Below are 17,792 nucleotides of genomic sequence, written 5' to 3' on the forward strand. Positions count from 1 at the left end.
AGATGCAAGCCCTTGCTCTGGGCTATGATCTTGTGCTTGAACGCAGTTGGCCACTTCTCCAAAAACTTGGCAGATACCACCCCGCCAAACAGCCGAGTAAAGTCTTGTTCACACAGTCTTACCATGAACTAGCCAAGTTAGTGCTAGCTTTAAGCGCGAACAAAAGCAACAAAACCTTACAACTAAATGATTAACAACGTAATCTAACCTATGTCATTTTTTTAAAAATAAATCATGCCTTGTTGTCAATTTTCCAAACAACATTTAGCTTACACAAAATATTTTCATCAAACTCACCGTAAATCCTGTGCAACCAATTCTGTGGTGAAGTGAACTGAAAATCCAACAGGAAAATTAATCAGCAGAGTCGCGCACGGAGCCGTTGGCTGTCTTTGGAGGCGTGGTTACCAACATCATTTCTTCAGAGCGAAGTGGCTGGTACTCTGATAATCAACTCTTACTCTTATTTTACACTTGTATGATAAACTCTCTAAGTGCATATGGAATTTTACACTCCAAATTTTACACTCCAAATTTTACACTGCTGATTTTACTGTGTAAGTAACTGGGAGAGTTACAGATATGTTTAACAGCTGCTGGACACACATTTAAAGTTACGGTAGCACTACTGTTGTTTTTATCTACTGTTAGTGTTTAACAGTAGCGCTACCACAAACTACCTATTTCCCAGTAAGTTACCATAAATTATATGAAACGTCATCAAAATGCCCATAATGCAATGCAAAATACAGTAGTGATACTGTAATGATAATGTTATGGTATTTTACTGGCCATTTTGCGGTAAGGATACTGGGAAATTACAGTTAAGTCTAACAGTGTAGTTTGTTATAATTTCATGGGCTAGGTTTGCCCAGGTTGTTTTTGTTGCTGTTTTTTTGGAGCCTGGGCTGTCCAGAGATTGCGTTTTTTTTTACAGTGTATTCAGGACACAGACAGCTAGCGGTTGGCTGTACAGCACATGCTACAAAAAAAATAGTTTGTGCGATGGATGATATACCAACGTAGCACTGGTGCTACAGTATACAGTTTTGCTTATGGCAATACAATGCATGCGTGTGAGACTGACAGGGAGGCTACATCAATTACCTTCTACTGTGATCAGTGCAACTGACTACACCAGATGTGATAGAGGCGCGTAGACTACGTAAAAAAAAAAAATAGACCCGTCTTCCGTCGCGAACGGAGCTCTTCGTTACGCGCCCGGTGTAGGCTCCCGGTGAAACGCTTGTTTGTTTGTTTGAAGTGCGTATAGACTACTTCTGTGAGCTGGGAATTGATGTAGGCCACTTTGATTTCAATTTAGTTGCAGTCTACGCGATTAAAAAGTATGTCTACTTGTTTGTAGGCCTAGTATCCAAACAATCCAACTCCAAATCAAACAACACCTTGCAAATTATCCTCGCGAATCGAACAAGTGATGGCTATGTTTAGCCTAAAGCGAAAGTATCTTCCGACCGGGCGGGCTGAGGTGATTAGATTAGGCAAGCAGAGGTAGAAGTTTGTGGCAATCGCCTTGTTGCTTTGCATTTTTAGTTCAGTTTTAAACGAACAACTTTGTATCCAAACAACACCATTCAGATCTAAAACTTAGAAGAAAAAAGTCCACCGGGACGTTCGCTTCTATCTGTCAAATATGCGCAACAGTCTCGCTTAGTAGTGCTTAATAACCTATACAAGATCGGTTCCGAAAAAACCTTCACAACACTTTAATTACAACTGCGTTAGCCACAGACCTTCAGCTATCTTTAGTAAGCTACATGTAGCCTATGTGTATGGAACAGTCTAGGGATGCATTTCATGGGTGCACTGTTTGACATGTCAGTTAGCCTACTCATTTGCACCACTGGTTAGATGTAATTACGGTATTTCACTCGTGCAATGACAATAAGGTTAAATGTAGGGTTACTCTAATCTAAAATCTTAGAAATATGAACTAAACGTGAATTAAATCTTAGTGGAATAAAATCTTCAGCATATCTTCTACTTATTCAAAAATAAATGAACTGACTTCCAATGCATGAATAAGAAAAAATAACAAAACAAATCAATGGCATGACCTGTCTTCCTGATACCCATTGAAAAGTCTAACTGCATGGAACTGTCAGGGATTGTTTTTTTTTTTGTTTTTACAAAAACACAACAACCAAATAACATATCATGCTGATAGCTTTTGTTCATCTCAAACACAATGTAGCCAGGCGGGATGTTTGCAACTACATGAGCTTTTATCAATCCAGTTGCAGTAGGCCTAGATCCCAACAATCCAATCAAATCCAACCAAACCAATTTTAGAGGTTTTATATCGATGCTACAGAATTTGTGGCTGGTGCTACAAAACTTTTAACCCCTGTAGCACCAGTGCTACTTCCAAAAATTTTTAACGTACAGCCCTGGGTTAGGTGTTGTTTGCAGTAAGTGACATAAAATGTTTTAGCCTAAAAAACGTGTGGCATCGCTTAGAGCACCTTTAACGTTAGCCTTTTATTTATTGACATTAAAACTGCAGAGGAACAAACAAGTTATAGGTCTATGGTGTCTGCAGAAGTGAGTGTGGCATCTGGCTCATTATTCTGAGGGATGGACTGTTGTGGTAGGTGAAATTTCACAGGGTAACTACGATGATTGGTCAAATTTTTTGAAAAGTTGCAGGGTTTAGACAAAATTGCAAGGTTGCCCAGAATTCGCGGGATGGTTTAATGTGTTAGTTTTTGCTATCACAACATCGTGAATTCCTGGAGGGATTAGTTGATGGTTGTCATATTTGTATTCTGTGCGATGTATTGTCGTGAGAGGTGAAATGTCACAGGGAAACTACGATGATTGGTTAAATTAAACAAACAAACAAACAATTATCCCTCAAACCCAACCAGTGAATCTAACTGCCATGATTACTTTTCCAGGTATATCAGAACACCAAAATTCAACACAGAAGACTCCAGGACATAATGAAGAACTCCACATGCAACATAAAGGACGTTTCTACCACTGCACAGTCTGCAGGAAGAGTTTCACAGCCCTGAGTGAACTAGAGGAACACCAGCAAACACACACTGTTTACTTGAATCTAAAGCAGAACACTGCAAGAAGGCCTCATAAATGTCCGGAATGTGGAAAAGCATTTACAACACGAACACGTCTTGAAGTCCATATGAGAATGCACACCGGAGAGCAACCTTATAAATGTGCCCAGTGTGGAAAGGGTTTTTCATACAGTTCAACTCTTAAAACCCATATGCTAATACACACCGGAGAGAAGCCTCATAAATGTGCCCAATGTGGAAAAGCATTTGCAAGACCCTCAACTCTTAAATACCACATGCTAATGCACTCTGGAGAAAAGCCTCATAAATGTGCCCAGTGTGGAAAAGCTTTTTCGCTAGTTTCAAATCTTAAACAGCACATGCTAACACACACTGGAGAGAAGCCTCATCAATGTACTCAGTGTGGAAAAGCTTTAAAACATTCTTCCGCTCTTAAATGCCATATGCTTATACACACTGGAGAGAAGCCTCATGAATGTGCCCAGTGTGGAAAAGCTTTTTCACAAATTACACAGTTGAAAACTCATATGCTAACACACACTGGAAAGAAGCCTCATGAATGTGCCCAGTGTGGAAAAGCATTTGCAAGACCCTTATCTCTTAAATACCACATGCTAATACACTCTGGAGAAAAGCCTCATAAATGTGCCCAGTGTGGAAAAGCTTTTTCGCTAATTTCAAATCTTAAACAGCACATGCTAACACACACTGGAGAGAAGCCTCATAAATGTCTTAATTGTGGAAAAGGTTTTCTACAAGTTTCATATCTTAAAATCCATATGCGAATACACACTGGAGAGAGGCCTTATAAATGTGTCCAGTGTGGAAAAGGTTTTTCACAAACTTCACAGTTGAAACTCCATTTGATGATGCACACTGGAGAGAGGCCTCATAAATGTGCTCAGTGTGGAAAAGCTTTTCCACTAACTTCTCAGTTAAATCTCCATTTGATGACACACACTGGAGAGAAGCCTCATAAATGTGCTCAGTGTGGAAAAGCTTTTGCAAAAATGTGCAGACTTAACAGCCACATGCTTACACACACTAAAACACACACTGGACAGAAGCCCCATATCTGTGTCAAGTGTGGAAAAGGTTTTTCAAAAATGTCATATCTTAAAAGCCACATGCTAACACACACTGCTAAGAACCTGCATAAATGTGTCCACTGTGGAATTTTTTTTTTACAGGTTGAACATCTCAAATCTCATATGCTAACACACACTTCAGAGAAGCCTCATCAATCTGCATTTGAAGATGCTAAATGCCATACGCTAACACACACTGGAGAGAAACATCATCAATCTGCATTTGAAGATAGTAAAGACTATAAGCTAGCACACACTGGAGATAAGCCACCTCTTTCTGCCCAGTGTGAAAATGCTCTTGCACACTTCTCCAGTGTTAAGAACGATATGCCAGTACACACCGGAAAGAAGTTTCATAAATGTGCCCAGTGTGGAAAAGCATTTCAAAGGCCCTGTGATGTTAAACGCCACATGCTAACACACACTGGAGAGAAGCCTCATAAATGTGTGCAGTGTGGAAAATATTTTTCACAAATGTCAAATCTTAAAACCCATATGCAAATACACACTGGTGAGAGGCCTCATGCATGTGCTCAGTGTGGAAAAGCTTTTGCGAACATTAGCAGACTTAACTGTCACATGCTTACGCACACTAAAACACACACTGGAGATAAGCCTCATCATTCTGTCCAGTGTGGAAATGCTCTGACATCTCCAGTCTCCAGTGTTAAAATGCACAGGCTAGTACACACTGGAGAGAAGTCTCATAAATGTGCCCAGTGTGGAAAAGCATTTCAAAGGTCCAGTGATCTTAAACGCCACATGCTAACACACTCTGGAGAGAAGCCTCATAAATGTGTGCAGTGTGGAAAATGTTTTTCACAAGTGTCAACTCTTAAAACCCATATGCGAATACATACTGGAGAAAGGCCTCATAAATGTGTCCAGTGTGGAAAAGGTTTTTCCAAAATGTCATATCTTAAACGCCATATGCGAATGCACACCAGAGAAAGGCCTCATAAATGTGTGCAGTGTGGAAAAGATTTTTCACAAAATTCACAGTTGAAAACTCATATGATGAAACACACTGGAGAGAAGCCTCACAAATGTGCTCAGTGTGGAAAAGCTTTTGCACATCAGTACATTCTTAAATACCACATGCTAATACACTCTGGAGAGAAGCCTCATAAATGTGTCCAGTGTGGAAAAAGTTTTTCACAAATTTCAAGTCTTAAACCCCATATGCTAATTCACACTGGAGAGAAGCCTCATCAATGTGACCAGTGTGGAAAAGCTTTTACACAAGTTTCAAGTCTTAAATTTCATATGATGATGCACACTGGCGAGAAGCCCTTTAAATGTGCCTACTGCGGAAAAGCATTTCCAAACATTGCAAGACTCAATAGTCATATGCAAACACACTCTGGAGACAAGCCTCCAGAATTTTCCAAATCCATTGTGACAACACTGGAGAGAAGCCTCATGAATGTTCCAAATCCGTTGTGACGACACACTCTGGAGAGAAGCCTTATGAATGCTCCAAATCCATTGTGACAACACATTCTGGAGTGAAGCCTTATGAATGTTCCAATTAAGCAATAAGCCCCGAGAGGCTGTAGGTTACACAGATTCTACAACAGCTAAGGGGCGTTAGGCACAACGCGCTAGCAGAGTGCCTAAAACCACCCTTAGCTGTTATAGAATCAATGTAACCTACGGACTCAAGTGGCTTATTGCTTTTCTAAAACTGTTACTATAAATACCTGGCAAAGTTTCGTAAAGTAAAGGCACAGCAACGGCATCGAATGCGATTCAGCCAATCACAATCAAGGACCGGAACTATTAGTTTCAGAAACACGTTTTGACAACACACTCTGGAAAGAAGCCTCATGAAGGTCCAGTGTGGAGAAAAAACTTTTATGAATATCAAATCCGGCAGTGGTAGCATAGTGGCTAAGGATGCAGTATCCTGAAAAGTTGTTTGTTCAATTCCCTTGCGCAAGGCACTAAACCTCGAGTTGCTCTGGGGAGAATGTAATACAGTATAACTGACATGCAAGTCGCTTTGGGTGAAGTTAGTAGAAGTGTCTACTTTGAATACATGCAAATCCCAAAGAGAGAAACATTATAACTGTATTGCAAAATGTTTTCCCATGTTATTATCCCCTGCCCCACACACACACACACACACACAACATAATACAGATATAACAGATGTGCACTGTGGATAAGCTTTTTCAAAACAAACAAAAAAATCTTAAAAACAAATTATAAGTACATTGTGCATTTGTTTATTTTTTTATTTTTGCTTAATAAATTACTTATAAGGATATCAATTGTTTCTCTTTGTATCAAATTGGTATTTCACAGATGATTGATATTGTTCATTCATTGTGTGATATAATCTTCACTTTGACTGTAAAACACAAGCCACTATGTAAACAGTTGTAAACTCCTCTAGTTACTTCTGATTAAACTCCAAGGGCCTCAGTTTAAAGTATGGTCAAAGTTTTGTGCCAAGACTATCCATACACATATTCTATACACTCATTATTTTATTGTTAATTTTTCTTCTTCTTATTATTATTATTATTATGAATGTTATTATTATAATGCCTAATTTAGTTTTTTATTGTATTTTAAATTATTATTGTTAACTAATAATGCAGCGTTTATATTCTGTTTATAGTTACTTTGGACAAAACCCGGAAGCATAAATATAAACACAGCTTCTATTTATAGTCTCAGCTCTCTGCGGTCAGTAGGCTATTTGGAAGTGTTCCCCCGTGGATGTAGAGGTTCCAAACGGCAAGAAAGCCCAATAGTATTCTTACAATAAAGATATAATTCATTGGTCTAACAGACATTTAATTAATTTTGCTTGTCTAAAACATGACCAACAAACCCATAGGCTAATACAGTATTTGGTCAACACACAAACCAAACCATAAGGGCTCCCTGCAAAAGCCGATTTAACCACTGGTGATAAGTGTCAAAACAGTGGCCTGGTTGAATGTGCACTTAAATACCAGAACATAACCTGAACAAAACCTACCCCCTACTAGGTTAAGTTCATAGTGACCTACATAGCCTGATCATTTTGTAACTGAAATCCCAGGTTTACAGCTTACTCTGGGACTGGGTTAACATAAACCCGCTTTCTGGAATACCCCCCTGAAAGCCAGATTCAGTTTCCTGCAGTCAAACTCCACTCCACGCGGTGGCAGTAGGGCACAGTTTTCTGGTTGGTTTGCCAGCTAAGAGGAATTTATTTATTTCGTCAAGTAGGCGTCCTCAGAAAGTTTAGGACTTTCGTTGATGTTGCTTCAGAAATGTTGCAATTTGTGAGGATAAAAGCTTGATACACGTCTCGTCTGACACTAAACAGATCATAGTAGCCTATGCGGAGCAGCGAACTTACTTGAGGTAGGCCGGTGTAGGCCTATAATATTTATTTGGTGAGACATCTATATGTTTAATTTGGGGTTCTAGTTAAATAATAGGCTATCCAGTCAAATATAGAAGATTCGATTCCATACTATTTGTAATTGGTTAGTAAGAATGTTCTGTTCTTCGGGGTAAAATAACTCGAGAGAGTTGCTTATCATGGTTTGTAAGACATGAATTGGTGTGCTAGCGTAGCAATTCTTCTATTATCACTGTATTAGCTGCCCTTAACTGATGCATTTGCAAACAATTGACAAAACATTAACGGAACAACACTGGGATGTAAGCAAACACGTTGGCTTAACGTTTTGTTTGCAATTTATCGGGAAACTGATGCTTTGCAACTGATGCTTTAGCCTACCGACAGTCACAGTCTCTAAAAGTGAGAGCTTGAATTCTATTGGAGTTTTGGTTAGTTCAGGGGTCGGCAACCCGCGGCTCCGGAGCCGCATGCGGCTCTTTGATCCCTCAGCTCACATAAGAACTCAGCGGCTCAGCTTTTGAAATTAATTAGGCTAATCACTTGACTCCGTAACCGTAGCTGCACAATATTGTTACTTTCGCGGTTCGTTGTCAATTTCAAACAAAATCACCGATTTCCCAACGAGAACACTTTAATTGTTATTGTTGATGTGTGCGCTTGCTGTAGGCTAGATAAGGAAAATGACAAAAAGGAAACGTCAGCGAACACAGCTTGCGAGCGCGAACAAGGCTGAAATGGGAAAGTTTCCATCCGAAGACTGATAATGAAAACGCGAAATGAACTGTCCATTATATATATACTGCAACATGTTAGTAGGCTATTGTTGTGTAACCCTGTTCGTTTCCACTTGCATGTGAAATCTTTCTCGCATATGAAAAATATAAAGACTAACCTTACGCCTACTCTAGCTATTGGATGATGATTCATTTACATATTCACTGATAAATAATCATATTCGATCATTGACAGCTGTTGTTTATCATTGCGACAAGAAATAGGTGTCATAGCCTGCATGATGTTTGCAATGATTGTTATATTAGTCAGATTTAATGCTTTGCATAAAAACGTGCGAGAAAAACACACGAATATGAAGATAAGGAAGACACGTTATCTTAAATGGTAACTTAACGGGACACTATTGACAACTTCCGTATTCTACACATTGGCTTAACGTTGTTTGTCTACAGCTGGCTCAGCTGGAAGTGTGAGCTTAATGAAATCGATTGAAAATTGGTTAGCTCTTTGGACAGCTGCAAGTCATAGCTAGAGGCGTTAGCCGTTATATTAGGCTAAACTCCTATGCAGTTGTCCATATTATGATCTATTGCTAAAAGGGCTAAAAGACCAATCCTTCATCCAAATGTTCTCCTCCCACTGCCCCAACTCAAAAGACCATCTTTAATTCTTCAGCAAGAACTCTATAGTAATCACACCTTTATTAGTCCAGTACACGCAGCACATTATATTATGGGCAATAAAATATCTAACTAGGGCATGGGTTTCTGGGCTGCACGTTTTGGGGAAATTGTCTAATCTAGCCTAAAGTATATATACTTAATCGTGATTTTCTGAGTGAGTTTCTGACAGATATTACATATGATTTTTGAATGTAAATGAATTGATTCAGTTCAACATTCCAAACGTCTCTTAAGCAGTATTGCTTCTGATTGGTGAGTGGTCCTGATGTGTGGGAGGCACAGCACTTCTGATTGACTGTGAAGTTCACACTCAGGGGATTTGTGTTTCTTATGTAACTGTGCAGCCCTAGATTTCTTTCTTTTTCTCTTTTGACTTAGCCAGTTAACAAAGTCAAATGAAGATCCACTATAATTTTCTCACCAAGAATGAACAGTCATAATCCATACATTACCTGTATTGTATCGAGCGTTCCATCTGTACGTATGCTGACTGCTTGTGACGACCCTTAACTTGTGAAATGATGTGTGAAATGACGTGTGAAACTTCCTTGTCGTAAGAACTCGTTAACTGGGGGTCCTTTGATTTGTACGAGATCACTTCGCGTCAGACAAGTTTAAGAGTGGCTGTATTGCAGGAGGGTGGAATTGGCTCTTTTCTCATTTGTTTCCGGTGGAACAAGGTGTGTTTAAACCTGCTGCCATTGTGAATGTAATCCCACCTTTATTAGTCCAGTACAACACGCAGCACATTATATTATGGGCAATAAAATACCTAACTAGAGCATGGGTTTCTGGGCTGCACCTTTGTGTCTCTCTCTGTGGAGTGGTCTCGGAGTGTGTGCGCTTCCTGTGTGCCTGTTCTGTCTGGCGGAGGCTAATTGACCTTTGAACTTACCGTCCTAAATCTACCTTCTTGTAAATAAATTATACATCTTTACTGTATCTCTCGTGTGGTTTCCCAATTTTTGTCACAGTTAGGAGCCAAACTGTGACAGAATATTGGTTCTCAGTCTGGTATGATCTTTTTGTGAATTACATGCAAGTAAAAAGTATTTATTTTGTTCTGGCTTTTCTATTGAAAATTTATCTCAAAAACTATATTTTTTCCTGGCTACAGGGAATTTAGCTGGATCGGCTTGTTGCTAGGGAACATGGATCTGGGACCAGTGCTGGATTCTGGCTGTGATATGGCTGAAACCGAAACTCACCAGGTTGACCGTATATAGAAAGCGCTGGATGGGATCATCTTTGGTGCGTTGGGAACATGGATTTTGGACTGCCATTTAGTTCTGGTGGTAATGTCACTGAAATGCAGGAGGTTGACTTACTGAGCGTGATTGTGAAAGAAGAAGATATAAAAGAGGAGGAATATGGTCATATGATTTCATGTCAAGGTGAAGAAGAAAAGCCCTTTGCAGAGCTTCACTGTAAAACTGAAACAGACTTTGAAGAATCCAACGGTACTTACAATGAAACACAACAGACAACAGCGGAGATAGAAGTGAAGAAAGAAGAGGGTGAGCACGATTATCAGCTGGAAAGTAAGTCCTGGAAAGTAAGAGACAAATCCCATGTGTTACACATGTAGAAACTAAACAGTATTTGATTAGGGTTCATATACGGGTCATTCTGTGTCAATTCAGACAAAATCCAGGAAAATAGTTGCTGCACTGTCTCATATTTTGATCAAAGTTTGTCTACCTAATATTATGTCCCAAAACTAAGACCTGTAAAATATTTTTGTTAAATTCCAATGTTTTCATACAATTTTGTTTCACCTTCTGATTTTGTATCATCAGAAATGCCTCATCTTGGAGTCCATGTTTGCACATTAATATCTTTAAAAAGCTTTGTAAAGTGGAAAATGGACCTTTTCTTAGTATGGTTGTTTAAACAGTTTGTACTGCATGGCCATTAGTTTTATATATAGCCCTATATAAAGCCCTTTGTATCCACATGGCCCCAATCACTATTTTTTCTGCAAATACACATAATAGATAGATAGATAGATAGATACTTTATTGATCCCCAGGGGAAATTCAAGGTCTCAGTAGCATACAGACAACACACACACATTCACTAACAGCAGAAAAAGTAATTAAAGTATATAATATAAAAACACAACTAAGCAATAAGATATAATATGTGACCCTGCAAGGCGAAACCAGTCGTTTTGGTAAAATTTACAAAATTAAGTTATTGTATTCACACGAACGGCCATAAACTAAGCTTTCCAACGATATGTATATCGAGGGTATTGCAAAAAGTATCGCTAAGATAACCGCATCCAAAGTTGGCATGGTTTTCCGGTCACAATACGCCAGAAGAGGAGAAAATCACCTTTTTAAGTAAATTGTCTCGTGTGATAGTGTGAGGGCACAGCTATGATTAGCCTTACGGTAGCGTGACTTTGAAGCGGATGACTGACTATGCAGTTTCAACCGTGCAATGAGTCTTTTTCTGCCCCTAGTGAATACCTGGGACGGTCATAAGGTGTCACTATAGATTATAATTATTGTATTTCGGGGGAAGTAAGGGGAGAGGAAGTTCTGTGTACACAGATTGTGTATAGCCTAACCTACTTTTAAAATGCGCTAGCCTACTTCTCTTGATCCCTAAAATGACGCCAGGATATTTCTAAAAGTTCGTGCTTTTGACCGTTCGTGCTCTGAAAGGCAAGTCTTTCACATTCATATTCGGTTACATCTGCCAAGAACGATATAGAGCTGACACATTGAGTAATGAGTAGCCTAATGAGTAAATTAGCTCTACCGTACCCTACCGTAAAACCTTATAGCGGCGTGGACAAAGGGAATGACTGCTAATGTGTTATACAAATACAAATAAAATGCTTTATGTAAGTGATAACGGCCGCCGAGGTGTCCTGTTATACGGAATTAATGGACGAGGGCAAGGGGCAAAGAACTCCCCGACGCGCAGCGGCGCCCGAGTCCGTTATCCTGCTTATCACCCGGTTGCCACTGTAAAGCAAAGGAAACACGCGGTTCCATTTAAAAAGAAGCTCACTAGTTCAGCTTGTTGTACAACTTTAGTTGGCCCTATAACAGCGGTAGCATGAGTTAGCTCGTTTACTGTTGATTCCATTGTTGCGAAGCCTGCCTCCAGGCTCAACCGTCGTATAGTTACCATTCATAAGCATTGATATGGACCGGCGATTAAACTTTTTTTTTCATAGGTGTCTTTTTTTTTCATAGGTTATTCAGAATTAAAAGCCACCTCGACAGCCAAGCCGAAAAGAGTATTTCTTGTGAGTCTCCTGGTGATAATAACCCTTAGAACCCTCAGACTGTTTTAAGGGCATTTTCACAACCTTTAGTTAGAAGGATTTATCCTGGTCATTGTAAGTGCCATACGTGTATGCATGCTATATATTGTTTTTTTCAGCAGAGTCTAGGCTACACAAATCTGCCACATATATTTAATGTATTAATACTTGCATTGATTTAATTTTGGCATAAATTCTTATATTTTGACATGTATCTCACCACTGCAAGCTGGCAGCTCGACTTGCCTTACATGTGTGTGTACAGCAGACTGTCCTGAATCTGGCCTACATGTGCCTATGGTGTATGCACTCTTAAATGATTCTCTACAACAACTTTTTACTGCATTGACTGCCATGAACAAACCAAAGGGAAAAAAGGTGTTACTTTGTTGAACAAATTGGGATGCAATGTGAGCCTTTAATTGGATGCCATGCAGGAATTTGCTAGGATCTCAAAACCGGATTATGAACATGCTTTGCCATAGTGTTGGATTATAAACATGCTTTGCTACAAAAACAGACAAAAACATGGGGTAATTCGAGCTGTATGAAGTTATTATTGCTGTCAGTTATTATTGTTGCTGTCACTTCGTCTGTTTTATAACCCAGAAGGATGTACTTGGTATCAAATGATAGCTCTGGGTCCACTTTCATCTGACATACGTGGCATATCTATCCGATCACGGGTCCGCGAGTAATTTAAACGAGAGTAATGGGTGTGCAGGTGAACGCACGTACTGTAAACAAATGTAACTAACTTCATCAGCCTGTCTGCTTCGTTTTTGCATTAACTGACGATTGTGCCTGGTTAAGACACGCCTCAACCATTTGCAGATCAAGTCTTTTCTCATGTACAACGACCCAGCTTTTGTCTTATGGCAGACTTCACCATAGGTGGTCGGCGCCAATTAAGCAAGCATATGTCCGGGGCGTGTCTGAACTTTTCCACTGGCACAGACAAAGACCCTGCTAACAGAATATAAGGCTGTGAGAAACGACAATCGAGAGGTGACTTGTTTCATGTTCTCCTCCGAGCCGGCTTGTAATAAACCTGGGAACGTTTCCCTTTCTTAACACATCTCAGTTCGGTTTTGCTTCCACGTCATTTGTAATTTTCACCACAAACGCAGAGAAGTATAGACTGTAAATATGATGCAATTTCATTTCATGATTTTTTTTTAAATTTTCATACTTGATCTTACAGACAAGTGCGTAGTCTCGTTGGAAAGACCCATTCTGCTCTGTCACACAATAAAGGTTTCATCTAGCTGCGATGAACAGTTCCGGAGCAATGTAACAGAGAAGGCAGGGTGTGTTTTTTTTGACGCACTTTGCATCAATCGGGTTCTAAGGGTTAATGTTAAGCCAATATTTGAGGTCTCTGCAATGAATGCACATGAAGATGATTAAGGATAAAACAAGGTGTGATTGCATTTTGTGGTAATACTCATAGGACTAAAATGGCATGTAGAAGATGCAAATGAATGCGAGAATAGCTCAGTTTATAGTCATTTTGTGTATGAAGTGCCAATGATGTTTCATTTTACCATGTACCATGTTTCATCCATCCATCCATACATACATAGATACACTTACTTGGGTACATTTATTCTTGTCCCTGAGGTTTAACAATGATTTTGAATCTATTTATTTAACTATGGTGCAACATTGGCACCATGTACTCTAAATGCCCATACACTGAGCTACTTCCACATAGATTCTCTAGGCTAGTGCTAGTGCCTACTAGTTACCCCACATATCATTTTAATCCTTGTTTGTTTAATAATGATTTATACCAAATGTGTACTAAAATAAGTTTATACTACCCTTAATGTCACTCTTTTGGCACATTTTATCCAAATCTAGAGCCTTGTAGAAAATCAATGAGAATGCTGTACAAACTTTTAATTGTTCAGTCATACTGAGAACATGTTTGTCTTCCATCCTAAAATGTTTGGGCTGCTTATGAATAATACTTTTCATTATATTAATGCCCAAAACATTGCTTCCCAGATAATTTGAGTTTCAGGCTGTAAAACCGAAGTAAAGGGCTGAAAATAATATGGATTTATTATTATTACTGTTCAAATCAGTCTTAATAAGTAAGACTGATTCGAACAGTAATATTTTACAGGCCTTGGTTTTAGGACCCATTCTTGCTATAGACAAGGTTTGAGCAAAATCTGAAGCGGCGCTGTAACAATCTTATCTGGTTTGACAAGGAATGGCCCATAATCTTAAAGGAACACGCCACCGTTTTATGAAGTTGGGTTATTCACTGTCTCCCCTACACTGTAAAAAGTTTAACGTAAAATTTACAGCAACTTGCTGGCAGCAAATAACCAGCAAGTTGCTGTATTTCACTCTACAGTACACCTACTGTATATGAAATCACAGTATCTATGCCTGATACTGTAAATGCAAAATACAGTAGTACTACCAGTGCTGTAATGTATACAGTATTGAATTGTCTACCGTATTTTTAATCACAGTACTTATGGATCATACTGTAACTTAGTACAGTAGTAATACCAGTGCTGTAATATTATATATAGTAATTTTGGGAAATTCATATCCTGCTTTATCTACAGCCAGGATAAATTTCACTAGGCCTAGGTATGGTTTAGGCTACACAAACTTGCATAAATAACCATTGACAACTTGTTATCAGTTTGAAAAGCAAGTACATTTATTCACTTTTTTTCCGTTTAGAAATTCTGGTGTGCTGCATCCTAAAGTTAGACCAACGGTTGCAGTCAGCCTGATCCACCACCAGTAGCAGAGTGAAGCAGCACCTAGCAGAAATAGAAGAAAAGAAGATAAACAGTGTTAGATAACAATTTTCAACTGAAACTGAAGGCTACTTAGAAGTGAAACTTTAGAATAATCATTTATATATATACTGTATGTTTTTTGAGTTTACTGTCAAAATGCCAGGCTGAAGATGGTGTTAGCATAACTCAGTTTCGCAAGGTATATTTAGCTGCTAACGTTAGCCAGCTGGGTGAGCTCATTGATGTTTGCTTGCAGCAACACATAGATATATGTACTGATTACGATGAGTTAACGTTACATAAGTTAGCTGGTAGCAGCTAAACCTCCACGTTAACGTTAACCAGCAGCACATCATCTTCAGCCTAACATTGTGACAGTAACATACTAGGCCTAGCACTACTAGCGAATGTTTTATATAAATTATATGAATATAATAAACTGTAACTTACTGAGAACTAAGGTAGGCCTAATATAAACGAGACTGCCAAAAACGTTAACGTAACATAAAACATTAACGTTAATGCCACCTTCACAGCAACAGCAACTATGATAGCTAGCCTAACGTTACTTACTTAGTTGATCCAACAAGCATGGATGAGTTTGTAAGTTAGACAGTACAACGTACATAGACTGTACACATGCCCGAATTTAATGTAGTACAATTTCACAATGAAACATTAACGTTACATAAATAAATGCTTGCTTACCATTAAGGTGGAGCTGCGAACTTGACATAGTGCTGAACACCGTTGGTCTGACTGACTGAACTGCTGCTCAAAAATGATCTCCCGCCGCCGGACAGTTCAAACGTCGTCGCGCGGTGCACGTTTCAATCACCATGTCAAAATTCCCCAGTAAACCATAAATCCATGACTTTTCAATATCTTTTCAAAATGATGATTTGGATGGAAAATCAACATAATATCAATGTCACCTTGCTATCTGGGAGCTTAACTTTGTATTTATGTGCAAAAAGAAAACAGAAAACCCCAACTGATTTTCCGCCATGTTTTTTCAAAATTTTCAAAAAGCTGACAAGTGAGGGAGGAGTCAGATTTATTACTGTGTTATGATTCGCAGCAAATTTTTATTACTGTAGTTTGACCATTTTTGACCATAATTCATAGCGAAACTACAGCAACATACTGTATTCACAAATACAGTACACATTTTCCTCAAAAACAGCAGTGATGCTGTGAAAATCACAGAATCTTGTTACAGTGTAGAGTAAGATAAGTGAGTAAAAGCAGTTTTGTCTCTGTGCATGCATTGTCTAGCTTAGCTTAGTTTAGTGAATGAAATCTCTTGTCGCCGGATAGCATGTTGAGTAAAAGTGCGTCAACAGAAAAAAAATAAAAAATACTTCTTGTGGCCTCAGTATTCACGACGAGCACAAATGGCAATGCAGATTAAGACAAGGCGATTTCCTAGAGAGGTCTTGACTTGGGACTATATTGAGACGAAGCATTTGGAAGGTTTTTGAAAGACTTTGGAAAGTATGGAAAGACTATTGAAAGTCACAGACTACTAGGAATCTTGTAGGCATCACTATTTACAAGACTGCAAGAAGATTAATTTATTTCCCATTGTGCACTAGACATCAACAGAACTCAAACGATACCCTACTCATATCAGTCATATTTTCGTGTTTCTCCAGCAGGGTTGTGGACAATTCGAATTGCAATTCTGCTTCCTGTTTGCTACCTCAATTGAAATGCAAGTGAAATTCAAGAATTTAATTGGAATTTAAGAGCCAGTTTCAATTCAATTCTGGAATTTTGCACAAGCCTGTTCTCCAGCATTATTTCATGTGACATCCCTAACCGATATAGAGTTGTTCCGTCATGTGTAATAGTTGTGTAAAATAATTAAATGATCACCCAGTAGTCAATATAACGGATGTCGTCAAGGTGGCAGGGTCCCCAAATCAAATGAATGCTGTCATTACCGGTCTATACTCTGACAACATCTCCGGCACGAAATGTAGATGGAGAGCGATAAAAAGATGACCTTGAAATTGTAGCGTTGAAGGCGGCACAATGGAAAATTTGGGTGCACCTACATTTTGGGCTGGTGCACCTAAATAATAAAGTTAGGTGCACCAGTGCAACCAATGCCCTGCTAATTGAATGACGTGAGAGTAGCCTAATTACATTTCTGAGTGGATTGGAACGCTTGCATCTCACTGTTTTTGGCTATGAGTGGAAATAACTTTTTGCATAGTGCATTAGAATATGTGGATAGAATTCGGGGTGTTTTCTACTAATTACTTAAAATACATGTTACAACAAGGAACTCAAATGAAATCTCTCTTGGAAGAGATAAGTGTCTTTCAATGTTATTCATTTCTATGATTTTGGTAAGCACTACACCAACTAGGCTACAAGCAAACATGACATGAGCTAATAAGGACATCTCCAGATGTAAAAGTTTGCCAATGGATCGCATAGCCTACTCAAATGTCAGTAAACAAAGTAGGTCTACATGAACCTAGGTAGGTTAGCAACGTCAGGTTGAGAGACGCAAGTAAGCAGATCATTAACGTTAGCCTTCGTTTTATAACGTTTTATAAATAAAAGTAAAACTGATACCTTCTGCTTTCCCCAAATACAATGCAGCCTACATGACCTTTCATCAGTTCAGTTGCAATGGATGAGCTGTGATAAACTGGCCTACTTGTGATTGTTTAGAGATTTTAAAGGTTTTATAACAATGCTACAAAATTTTTGGCTAGTACTACAAATCTATTCACCTTCCCAGCGCCATCAGGCTACTTGCTGTGCGAGACACACA

General features: G+C 38.9%; 1 protein-coding gene and 1 long non-coding RNA gene across 4 annotated transcripts in view; one reads left to right on the forward strand and one right to left on the reverse strand.

Moving 5' to 3' along the window:
- Positions 1-17,792, forward strand: part of LOC121718819 (zinc finger protein 239-like) — a 33,137-nt gene that overhangs the window by 13,990 nt on the left and 1,355 nt on the right. For 2 of the 3 annotated variants that reach the window (XM_042104099.1, XM_042104100.1), the window contains one exon: positions 2,922-6,369. In XM_042104099.1, the coding sequence (XP_041960033.1) occupies positions 2,922-5,596 (2,675 nt within the window). In that variant the 3' untranslated portion in view covers positions 5,597-6,369. Of the gene's footprint in view, positions 1-2,921; positions 6,370-17,792 lie in introns of those variants that run through there. The other variant, XM_042104101.1, reaches the window with a different exon arrangement.
- On the reverse strand, positions 14,889-15,949 carry LOC121719069. The gene is made up of 2 exons (XR_006034129.1): positions 15,707-15,949; positions 14,889-15,019 (listed from the first exon to the last, which is right to left on the reverse strand). It is a non-coding gene; the product is annotated as an uncharacterized LOC121719069 (long non-coding RNA).

This window comes from Alosa sapidissima, chromosome 9 (genome assembly GCF_018492685.1).
Source record: "Alosa sapidissima isolate fAloSap1 chromosome 9, fAloSap1.pri, whole genome shotgun sequence".
Taxonomy (NCBI): Eukaryota; Metazoa; Chordata; class Actinopteri; order Clupeiformes; family Clupeidae; genus Alosa; species Alosa sapidissima.